This window comes from Crotalus tigris, unplaced genomic scaffold (genome assembly GCF_016545835.1).
Source record: "Crotalus tigris isolate CLP2741 ecotype Arizona unplaced genomic scaffold, ASM1654583v1 scf7180000018485.2372832, whole genome shotgun sequence".
Taxonomy (NCBI): domain Eukaryota; kingdom Metazoa; phylum Chordata; class Lepidosauria; order Squamata; family Viperidae; genus Crotalus; species Crotalus tigris.
In genome coordinates this window covers 93457-106228 of record NW_024097033.1, presented here as the reverse complement: position 1 = coordinate 106228, position 12772 = coordinate 93457, and the positions used below count along the sequence as shown (strand labels likewise).

At 38.7% G+C, this 12772-nt stretch overlaps 1 protein-coding gene across 1 annotated transcript in view; it reads left to right on the top strand.

Annotated features, from left to right (window-relative positions):
• INO80D (INO80 complex subunit D) overlaps window positions 1-12772 on the top strand; it is a 49586-nt gene that overhangs the window by 24242 nt on the left and 12572 nt on the right. The window contains exons 4-5 of the mRNA XM_039352837.1: window positions 6987-7741; window positions 8030-8138. Of these exons, the coding sequence (XP_039208771.1) occupies window positions 6987-7741; window positions 8030-8138 (864 nt within the window). The remainder of the gene's footprint in view (window positions 1-6986; window positions 7742-8029; window positions 8139-12772) is intronic.

Here is a 12772-nt window from a genome sequence, read left to right as displayed (position 1 = left end):
AAATCCCTTCTGGAATCAGCCATCTGAAATTCACTCCTTTTTCAGTTAATTTCCTAGTTAGAAACTGGTATTCTCTTCAGGATTCTCTTATTCTCCTAGGAATTTTTTGAGGACTACAATTTCTTTTTCTTTGTATTTCGAAGGTTCGTCTCTTACTCTTCTCAAAATCTCATCTCTGGTAGATCTTTTAAGAAATCTAACACGTACTTTCCTGGGGACTTTATTTCTTCTAACATAGTTTGAGTTGACTCAATAGATCTTTTTAAAAATCTAACATGTACTTCCCTGGGGACTTTATTTCTTCTAGCATAGTTTGAGTTGACTCAATAGATCTGGTCTAATTCTCCTTCCATTTGGTATTTTCCAATTCTTAATGTGTCTGCCAATAATTCTGTTATCAAGCCTAGAAGATCCTCTTTCTTAGCTTCCATTATATTTTGAAATCTTAAAAAAGTATGAAGCTCTTTCCATCTCGATCCCAGCTATCGAGTCTTCTAGTTCTTCATTTATTTGGATCAACTTCTGATTTTCATCTTTTAAAACTTCTAGTTTCTGGTAACCTCAGTTGATTTACCTTCTATTTTTTGAATTCTTTGTTGATTATCTGTGATCATCTGTTTAAAATTTTCAAATTGAGAATCTATATTGTTAATTTTTTGATTTTATCAAAATCACTTTTCAACTCCTCGTGGTTTCTCGATGTGACCGCCATGTGAGTAGTGATTGCCTCTTGAATTGCTTGTAGGGTCGCTTGAGTGACCTTGTGGAAGGTATTAGCCTTTTCTTGTTGAAGCATTGTATCAATTGGTCTTTGATAGACTGGACTTGCAGAAGCCGAAGACGGAGCAAAAGATCCTTTTTTTCCAACTTTAGATAAGTTAGGAGCGCTCATCTTTATCTTTAAATCATATGTTGTAATCCACCAAGTAAGTCAAAATTTATAATCCAATAGGTAAATGGTAAAAAAGAGCAAAAGGGAAAAAAGCAACCTCCCCAAATTTGTAATCCAAAGTATTCTATTCGGAGGGATTTCTTGTTACTCACTCTTTCAAAATAGCTTGTAAAAATTCCAGGTCAAGCTGTATTTGTAATTCAGGGAAGTCCAATAACTTCAAACACAGTTTTTATTTATAATTGTAATCCATCCTGTAAGACAGGGCAATCCAAAAAGAGCCTTTCTTTTCCAGACACAATCTTCAGGATTTTAAATTCCAAGGACACCAAAATGTTTAAACTATAAGCTATGTCTGGGCATACAGCCAAGTTTTACTCCAATCAGAGCAACTCAGTAAAATAAAAACAAAAAGAAAACCAAGGTTGCGTGTAATTCTCAGTTTTGCCACTAGATGTCATTAGATGTCCATTCCCACCACACTTTAAAAAAAGTTTAAGAAGTTAAAACCCTATGGTTTCCAAACAAGAAATAAAAAAAAGATTTATAAATCCAAACGTTTTCCAAGTTATCCTTCTTTTATGCCTCAGTCATCTTTACAATATTGTTATATGTCAGTTTTAATTTCCCCAAAGCTTAAACCGACCCCCTCCCTGGAGCTTGGGGATGCTTTTAAATGCTGTTTCCCAGAACTGGTATTTCCAGTTGTAGAGAGATAAGGAAAGTAGTCTCACCTAGATCAGCTGTTTTGCCTTCCACTTCAAAATTCGTTGTCTCCGATGATCAGCTGCTTCTGGCAGACCACATGGGTGCGGTCAGCCTTTCTTCCTGCCAATCCTGAGGGCTTCTTTGAATCAAGCGGGCCAGCTACTGTTGGCCCGCAATCTGCAAAATTTCACCCTTTGGCCAGTCGCCTGTATGGGGTGACTTTTGGTCCTATTGGACTCCCCAGCTGGTAGAAATTGGGCTTGGAGAAGGGAGATTCATTCCCCAGTGCCCATCTTGCAGCGATGTCACCAGAAGACTCTAAACATATGTTTTAAAGAAGCATTATCCTTATTACATTTCCAACAAAATGCTGTTTTTTACAGTCCTTTTCTATACAAATGTAATGGAGTCTGACCAATTCTAATTTTTTTTGTTGTATAAATCATAATTTGAGGTCCATTGATACTCTTTCTATAAAAATTAAGACACTACAAGATCCTCTAATTCTTTGTTCCACTCATTTCTTAACATCTGCATATCTAATTTATTAATAATAAATATCTATTAAAAACTTTTAGCTATAAAGAAGTTAACAAATTCTTCTAGTATTTCAAGTGTCTCAGAAATTGAAAGTGCTGCTGGTCCAAAAAATGTGTTAACGAATGTTGTATTTTGTAAATGTTGCCATTGGGTTATATCTGACATATGACATTTATCTTTTAACACAGAATATGTTAAAAATCATCATCTATCATTTGGTTCAAAGTCAATATCGCTACTTCTATTCAATTTTTCCTTATTGCCACCTTTTTCCCAATTTTGAAAGGTGGGCCAGTAAACATGCAAGCTGAATATTTTTGAATGTATACATGCAACCCTGAGATCTAGTGTACTTTCGTGAAAGCTGAGTATCCATGTACACAACTTGCTGTGCTTAAAAAATTGAAAAAAAAATTAAAAGAAAGGTATGCTACAGTCTAAAGCACCAGCAATATAAAGCAGCTTTTTATTTCTAATAAGACCTCTAGATACTATATAGTCTTCTTAGGAAATTTAAAATGGTGGGGGCTGTAACCCAGTATTTTACTTTTGCAGTCTTTTTCTGAATAGGCAAGTTCCCTATGACTGTCATTTTATGAGTATAAATACAATGTGCTATAATATTTTTAAAAGTACCTATATGGCCTCTTGGACCATAATTGCTTCTGTTTTATTTTTCTGAACCATTCATTATTTTCCTATTTTAAAAATTATTTGCTTATCTAGTTGCCTGTTAGTTGTTCGTTCTCCTTTCAAGTGGCTAATATACTAATAATGAGATACGACTTTAAATAATTCATATTTTCCAAAAATATAAACATTTTTTGAATTCCCTCAAAGGGAAAGTACACCTTAAATTCTAGCTCAATAGTATTTGAAGTACTGTATATGCATGATGTCAATGCTGCTAACATTGGATGTTCTTGCTCTGACAAAATATGCAGAGATGTGTGGTATTTTTAGAGTTAACTTAGATGACGCTGGGAGGGTAATTATATTAGATAAAAATCCCGAGCTGTAAACGGAAGAGAACCTATACCCTTCAACCTGATAGGAGAACGTGATTTATGATAGCAGATTGGGGGAGGGAACATGCTGGCAAAATATGTGCTCAGGGGAGGAGAATTTAGATCTTAGCATCCCTCTATGTATGTGCCGAAGCTATGTTGCAATTAAAAGATTCTTTAAGGTAAACAATGCCTCAAAGTTCTTTGAAGAGCTTCTTTTTTCAGAACCATGACATCAAGCCAAAATCCACAAACTTTTCAAACCATTTAGGGGTCCCGGGCCCCAGTTGGAATAGACTGACAAAGGAATAGACTGACAAAGATTCGGGGAAGTTCTTTGAAGTGGTTCATCAGTTGGAACCTTAAAACATATAATTTAAGGATTAATAGATCAGTAAATTAATGATGGACAACTTGACTTGTTCCCTGGTACAATACGAGCAACTTACAATGATTTCTGTTTTAAGATACACACAGTCCTCTAATGGTTAACTTGCTTAGTGACTGTTCACCGTTGATATGAACATGATGACAAAGTAACTTTGTGAGCAGTCCTTGCATTGCAACCTTTGCTAATCGGTAAAGGAAAGTTAAAGTAAGATCATAAGCACAATTACAGTTTCACTTAATGCCTGATTCATTTAACAAGTTGCTAATTCCAGTCATGGTCATACAACTGCTCTGATCTTTTCTTACCTTTTCTCTTAAATTCTTGTATTTGCTTTTATTGTGGCCTGAAAGCCTTAAAGTGTCTCTGAAAGGATAAAAGTAAAAGGAGGAGTCAAATAAGTTAAAATTAAGTTATTTAACTTGTTTATCAGTTCTATTCCAAGTACATACCGTGTTTCCCCAAAAATAAGACCCAACCAGAAAATAAGTCCTAGCATGATTTTTCAGGATGCTCATAATATAAACCCTACCCCAAAATAAGCCCTTGGGGGGGGGTGGCTCAACATTGCTCGCGTCAGGGATGCCTGTGGGGGCCTGTGCAGGCTGGGAGGGATCTGGAGGTCTCCAGCGAAGGGGGAAAGACCAGGGTGGGTGCCAGGGCCTGATCCACCGGAGGAGCCTCACTGATCCCCTTGGGCTGTGTGGGGCAGTTGGGCTTGGCGGGGTGGAGTGGGGAGGGGAGTCCCAGCTGCCTCTTGGGGACAGAGGCTCCCTGCCCTTCAGGTTCACTGGAGCCATTGTGGTGGGGTGGTAGATGGCAGGCTCGTTGGACGCGAGGGCCGAGCACGCAGGGGCTGCAGTGTGGCACCACTTCCGCCCCACCATTTGCCTCGCCTCACCTGTTCAGGAGTAGCTTCTCCCATGTTCTCCTTCCTCCTCCTTTGAACATCTCTTCGCTCCTGTTACTGTTTTTTTAGTCCTGGATCTCAGTTTGTCTGGAGCCTGTGCGGAGGATCTTTGGAAACAAAGCTCCGCAAAGACCTGGTGGGGTGGGAACCATTCCCATTGCTTTTTGACTGGCTCCAAAATGTGCTGGAAGGAGCGGCCCGAGGGCTCCTGTCTGGCTTTGCAGCAAGCAAAAGGATTGGTGGCCAGTTTGTTGGGTGAACTCTAGCTGGAGTGATTGATTTAGTGAAGTGAGGTTTAGCAGGCTGAGCGCACAGGAGCCGTGGTGTGGCTCCACCACCGCCCCACCACCTGCCTTGCCTTGCCCTATGGCTGCAGCACCAGCAGCAGGCGGAGGCAGAGGCATGGGGGGAGGTGGCTGTGTGCACATCCGGCGGGCCGGATCGCTTGCCTCCAGTGGCACTATTGCCACTATTTTTGTTGTTATGTGTATTTCTAAACAGCTCAGCCATTCTGTTAACGGCATTCAAAATAATGTGTGTCTTCAATTCTGTGTAAGTAGTAAATAATCTGAGATTTATCCTATATATGTTTGCATATATTTGCATTACAAATATTTTCTGGCAGCAGCAGCAATGGCGCTCTTGGTCTTGATAAGGCTTGAGATATTGGAGGCACTTGGCAGTACATCTTTTGTAGCAGGCAGCAGTGTTTGGTAATGGTGAATGGATTGACTTTTAAAAAAATGCTCTCAAACTTCACAAAACTGCCTAGCAGGCTGCATGTGGCCCATGTTGAGCAGGCCTGATACGGACACATTCTGGCAGCTGAATTTCTTTTCCAAGGCCTTCGTGACCTTCAATAGCACCAAGTGATATTATGCAATATATTCTTGGATTATTGGTTATTAGTCCTAAAAAGAGAATCTATCCACCACTTCAGTATTTTCATTTTCAGTTCTAAGGATGATTTCTGTACCTATTGTCATTTATTTCTTCTTTATATTTAATTTTATGCATATTTTTTCATTTGATTTTCATTGCAAGGTTGCACATCTTTTGTGCTTTCAGCTCTCAGTAGTGTCATCAGCTAGTGCAAGTTATTTAGACTTCTTCAACCAGTTTAGGTTCATGCTCACCTAATCTAGTTTCCCTCAATATGTATTTGACATATACAATACACTGAAGAGCATACTGATGTCTTTGGTTTTCTCAATTTTCCTGTATGCATTGGCAATAATGCCTCATGTTCCTCAATCTTTCCTAAGGCCAGCTTGAAATTTTGGCATCTCCCTTTCCAGGTAGGGTTCTAATCTGTGTTGGATGAGTATTGTTTTACTAGCATGTGAGATTAAGGATATCGTATAGTTTTTTGTACATTCTGTTAAGTCTCCTTCTTTGATATTGGAAAGTTGATTGATTCTTCCAGTCTGCTGTCCACTGTGTCATTCTCCAGATTTTCTGGCATAGCTTGCCTGGAACCTTTATTGATTCTTCTTCTGTGGCTAGCCCTATTTCTGTGGGTGTTCCATCAGTTCCTGTAGCTTTTCAGCTGTCTAATAAACCAGAGTGCTGATCTAACTCCATCTTCTGACATTAGAGGTTCTTGTAAATAGGGAATATTTTCTAAGGTATCTTAGATGTTGACTTATCTATTATATGAGATTTCAGTATAGTCCTTTCATTTTTGTTTGATACTCTTTTAATCGCTTATTACCTGTTCATTAGCACACTAGCTGGAGTTTTGAACCTATTTTGAGTTCAGTTAGGGAATTGCAGGTGATAAAAATTCAGCTGTTACAATAGTGGCACCTCACCATCAAAGGAGTTTAGGGCACCATACATAATTCTTTCACTTCTTCTATATTATCACAACAATTCTGTGAGGATAGTTAATTTATAAAAATGAGCAGTATAAGATTATCTGGTAAATTTCATTGTGAGTAAGGGGCTGAGTTGCTCCTAGTTTCATATTGTTTTTTTCAGACATCAGTATACTATAATGTACAGTTTTCTCTTGGAATTGGTAACGCTGAAATGATAGACTTTTCCATTCTTAAACAATTATTTGTGACAGGCTATTAAATTAGACAATTTTTACACTTTTTTTCATTTCAAGCATAAGCCTGAAGTGTTAGAGAAGTAAGCTTCCACAATGTGTTAATTCTAACACAGCTATTTTTATAAGGATATTAAAGAAATTGTCTTGAAAGATTTCTGTTACACTTAAATAGTCCCATCCTCCCTTACAAATGAGCATCATTTAAATGCAGATTATAACTGCAAATGTTCAGAACTCTGGATATGGTAACTGTTGCCATAAAATGTTTACTGTAATTCAAGTTTTGATTCCATTTTTGAAGAGTTGAGCATGACAGTTTATATGTCCTTCACTGAGTCTTCCCACAAATATAAATGGATTTTTTCCCCCTTAGTTTTGGCTGGACTGACATAGTGTTGATGATTAGCTTTTTCTTCCTGATTTTTTTTTCCAGGCATAAATATTGTGAGAAAAATACATCTTTCTGGTTTTGATTTTTAAAGGTATTGCAACAGTCATCTACAAGTTCTTGGCTTTTTACCGAAAAAGGAGAGGAAGAAAAAGAACGATCCAACAGAAGAGGTAAAAGTCCGGCACCAGATGGATTCAATAGCCTTCAGCCTGACAGTTCCTCCACTGGCTTTGAAGATGCCCAATGGCCTGGATGGGCTGTCCCTTTCTCCACCAGGGGCCCGGCTTCCTCTCCACTACTTAGAAGCAGAATTGGAAGACCCCTTTGCTTTCAACGAGGAAGATGAAGAGCTCAAGAAAGGGACAGCTGTGAAGAAAAAGTTGCAGAGCAAATTAGCCCAAAACCGTCAACGCCAGAAAGAAACTGAGATTCTGAAAGTTCGCCAAGAGCACTTTAGCCCCGTTCCTGCACCTTTGCAGCAGCAGCAGCCTTTGCAACCACAGCAACATGCCCATCTCTCACATGTACCAACATCTTTAAAGCCAGCAGTGCTCCCACAGGGCTTAGTCTGCAAGTCACCTCAACCTCAGAATACCAGCCTACCAATGCAGGGAGTGGCACCCACCACACATGCTATAGCACAAGCCAGGCAGTCGGCCAACAAAAGACCTCTGAATCTCTTGCACCCTACTAAAGTTCATGCCCCAGACCCACCCAGGGCCGACAGGATCCTAATGAAAGCCACAGCCTTCTCCCCGTACTCATTCTGTAGGAGTCGGTTACAGAGACTGGTGAAACTGTGCACTCAAAAACATCAGCTGGATGCTGATCTCTTTCCACATTTAGGTAAGTACAGAAGTATATCTGCATTTTTGTTGGGTGTAAACGGATTGGTAATTGTATGTGAGCAAACTAATTGGAGGAACATTGGGTCTTTTCGTTTTGTTTATTGGAAAGAATAAGGTAATCCATAAAGGAATGTATCAGTATGCTTCCTCAGAATATAAGGGTACTCATTACTATTTACTCATTACTATTTCATGATGAAGTCAGAAATATATATCTTCTGTCCTGGAAAAAAAAAAAAAGATTCAGGGGCACTTGAAGAAGCTCATCTTCTTTCTTCCTTTTCAGGGTTGGACTGGTCTGAAGATAGTGGAGAAGAATTGGAAGAATTAGACCAAACCTCTCCATACCAGGTTGCATGGTCTATCCGGGAGGCCCTCAGATATGAAAGGAATGAGTAAGTACACAAAGAAGGGCAAAATAGTACAAAACAAATATGGCCTTTAGATGCTGCACATTCTTATGTGAAACATAGACATTCATGAAGAAGGTGATTAAACTGATTTTTGAAAGTCCAAAGCACAGCACTCACATTAGTTCTGATTCTATTTGACACATATATTTGAGGTGTAAAGCCTCAGTATAACTGACCATTCAGAAGGACAGGTGTTGAACGTTAAACCCATTATCCCTTAATTCTGAATTTGCATAATTTGTATAATTACATAATTGATGGCATCATTTACACTAAAACTCTCCTTTTAGTGGACATTAAATGAAATCTAAATGAAAAATTTATTGTATTCATAGTTTGTTCATTGAGGTTGTTAAACATTTTGCTACTAAAAGGTTATTCTTTGTTCAGCCAAAAGCACAAAAATATTGTTTCTACACTTCTTGTACTTTGATTGAAATGCATCTTTTAATAATATAATTTACCGAGTAGATGGTACTATTTGCAAAATTTGCAAAACATGATTCGAATAATGCAGAAACTTGTAATCAGAATCACTGATTCCTAGAATTAGAAGTGACTTTTGAGGTCTTTGTGTCCAACTGATCAGTGCAAAATCAAAATTAAAACTTTCTTGGTAGATGGAAGTTAGACTAGAATAGAGTAACAGAGTTGGAAGGGACCTTGGAGGTCTTCTAGTACAACCCCCTGCTTAGGCAGGAAACCCAATACCATTTCAGGCAAATGGTTATCCAATCTCTTCTTTAAAAGGTCCAGTGTTGGAGCATTCACAACTTCTGAAGGCAGGTTGTTCCACTGATTATTTGTTCTAACTGTTAGGAAATTTCTCCTTAGTTCTAGGTTACTTCAATTAGTTTCCATCCATTGCTTCTTGTCCTGCATTCATCCATCCTTTGGAGAATAGCTTAACTCCCTCTTCTTTGTGGCAGCCCCTGAAATATTGGAACACTGCTATCATGTCACCCCCAGTCCTTCTTTTCATTAAACTAACATACCCAATTCCAGCAACCGTTCCTTATATGTTTTAGTCCCCTGATCATCTTTGTTGCTCTTCTCTGTACTCTTACTGGCGTCTCAACATTTTTTTTTTTAACATCATGGTGACCAAAACTGGATGCAGTATTCCAAGTGTGGCCTTACCAAGGCATTGTAAAGTGGTATTAATAGTTCACGTGATTTTGATTCTATCCCTCTGTTAATGCAGCCCAGCACTGAGTTGACTTTTTTGGCAGCTGCAGCACAGTTAGTACTATTGAGCCAGGTACTGCCTATACTGTACCTGTGCATTTGGTTTTTCTTGCCTAAATGTGGAACCTTACTTTTTTCACCATTGAATTTCATTTTGTTAGATAATCCAACCTCTGCTTGGATACCTTCAGTGAAGGGAAGTCCAGCAGTTGTTTGGGTAATTGATTCCACTGTCAAATTGGTTCACAGTTAAAAGAGTTTTTTTTTAACTTATGCATTTTTATTTTTTACAAATATATGTATGTGCATACTCCCACTATTTTAGATACCATATGGTCAAAAAACACAAAGTAGAATAAAAACTTAAGCAAAATCAGATTGGTAATTAAATGACTAACCCATATTGTTTCCCATCATATGTGAGGTTCTCCGGTCTATCTCCAAGGGCCTTGTGAAAAAATCCAGTTTTTACTGCTTTCCTGACATTCAACATTTAATGAAAGCAATGAAACATAATGTTCTTCTCAGTTTTATAATTGCTTGTGGTTCTGGTCTGTTCCTTTCTTAGGAGTATTGATTTGAAAATCATATGAATAACTGCAGTGTTCAAATTGCTGAGTTGTATGCTATTACAAATGAGTAAAGCTGTTACGTAAGAACGGATGTTAGTAAAAAACCACTGCTAGTGGATTGTTGTATTGGATGCACTGTTGGAAAGAAGATTATCAAAAGGGTGGGAGATAGAACTGTATATGATTTTTGGGGGACAATTTATCCTCTGTCTGCTCTTTCAACATATTCTGGGATAGCTCATATAAAATTTCAAATATAATTAAAATAATTAATTAAATTTCTTTGATTAAAAATCATTACCCAGAGATGAAGAGTAATGTACCCACCTAATATATTGCATCAAAGATGCTCTCTAGGAAAGCCAGGTCTTCACTGCTTTTCAAAATATTAAAAGGGGTGTTGCTGAGGGTTGAGAGGTATCCAGATTATAAGCAGAGGTTGCTCCAGAGGGCAGAACTACCTTTCCAGAAGTCTGTTCCATGTTCCTATCTGTTAGCGCCTCACAGAATATACTTAGAGCATATCCCTTTGGCTGACTGCGCAACAGGGAGATGCTTTTTGAAGAAGTGGTCCCATGGGTAGGACATTTAGATAGAATCAACAATTTGAATTATAGTCAGAAATATATTACCAATCAATGTAGTGTCTGTCATAAAGGTATCATAGATCTTAGCCACGAGGGCTGCTGTGCTAATTGCAGATTCTTGGTAGTTTTGAAAGGCAGTCCCAAGTACAGTGCAGAGTCTCTTATTCCAAAATAAATGCAATGGCTAGAAAATTAACTAAAGTCAAGCAAAGTTTCCTCTGGCCATCAAACTCCTTTGTTTGATCTAATAGGAGCTGTGTTGCAGATCTGCTCTTTTGGGTGGCGTTTACTTCTGTCTAGAGCCAGTGCTGGGACAATAAGCAAACCAACAGGATTCAATGTTAGATTGTTTTGTTCCACCTAACTCAATCCCTTTCAGCCTCCAGACATTGGATAAGAATTCCACTACATCTCCTTTCTGGTCAGGCTGGAGATATACTACTGAATGATGGATGACTTTCTTGAGTAACAGGAGAGAGAGAACTGAGTACTGTGATGCCTATACAGGAGTGGCTAGGGTCTCATTTGCTAATACCCCATTGCTACAAACTGTCTTTATAGGGAGGAATGTCCCCATAGCTTCCAGTTATCACAGATGGTCTGGAAGATATCAAGGAAGATTTTGATTCTTCTTATCATTTTCCTGCAAACATAGTGTCTGACTTTGTAGTTGTTGATATGATGATCAGCCAAGTGTTGATCCATTGGTTGTGACAGGAATTGATCATCTGCCTGGTCACCCTAGCATGACATTGTAGGCTACAGTGAGTAGCTAGTCCAAAGTCACCCAGCTGGCTTTCATGCCTAAAGCAGTACTAGAACTCATAGTCTCCTGGTTTGTACCCTGGTACCTTAATGATTAAAACTATTGAAAAACACTGAAATATTTAATTGGATAAAGGACCACTGAATCTACAGAAGACTTGTGCAGAAAAGTAACTTTGTCAATCATGTTGAAGTAGGGAAATCACATACGGGAACATTATAAAAGGAGGCTCTTATACTGTCCATCCAAACCAATATTTTTCCCGGTAGATGTTACACTAGATTGGGGAAGACTGACAGAGGCAGTGGCATTGGGGGGTTGCATGAGGAAAGGAGAATTAGTTATTGCTTCCTCTGGCAGGAAAAGTAGCTCTTACTTTTACAAAAAAGTAATCCCGATATCTCAACCAACATTTAAAGCAGCAATGTAAAAATAACAATAGACACAGTTGGTAAAATTTGTCAGATGGTAAAAGCTGAAAGGGTTTTAATAAAAGCACCAACTGATCCTTTCAGGAGAACAGATTTCATAAATAGAATATAACAAACTCTCTCACTGGTTGCCATCTCACTTACAAGATAGGAACTTCTAAAGCAATATAGTGCATTACCATTTATGTGATTTAATTGTGAATAATTGTGACCTGACATCCACTTCACGAGATTGGTCCAGCCAAATTTCATGTTTTTCATCAGGCCTGATCCTGGGACAGGAAAGGTAATGCGGCAGTTGTTTACTCAGAGATGCTAGCTGTTGCGAATGCTGTTCCCAAATCTTGCTCATGACTTAGGAGATTATGGGAATGCTGCAGTGGAACTTTGCTCCTAGCTGCATGACAGCATGCCTAACCAAGTAGCTGGACTTCATTATCGAGTGTGTGGATTCAGCCAGACTATTAATACTGGGTGATATCAGTCTCCCCTCCCTGGGGGACCTCAGGAATTCATGGCTATCATAACAAACTTGGATTTGTCTCAAAGTACATTTTAGATCTGGTATTTACCTCAGATCCATTGTATAATAATCAGTCTTTTGGGAATGTTTGTGCCAGCCCACTGTAATGGGGCTTCCGTTTTCACTGCCTCATGAATATGGGGTTAACTAGAGCCACCAACCTCTTTTGGGAGACTAAAATGGCTTCTCCAAACACCTAATGGATTCAGCAGGTTTCCAGCAAGAATAATGGATCCATTTTTCTGGAAAATTTCCTTGTAACTCTGTTGAACACCTTTATGATTTCTGGAAAATAGAAGGACTCAACAGAATTACCACTGATTGACCTCTTGCTATCCATTGATCCTTTCCTGCTCCTTTGCTTCATTAAGTTGTCCCACTGAGTGGGAAATGAAGCAGGTAAAGAGATGCCTGGAGTCACACTGCTAAGTAGCAAAATTGACCATACGCAAGTAGTGTTAAAGGTGGCAAAGTGTAATGAACAAGAGGGTGCAAATCACTGTATCCTTCTTGCTCTCTGATCCTTTGGGGGAAAGGATGGATTGGAAG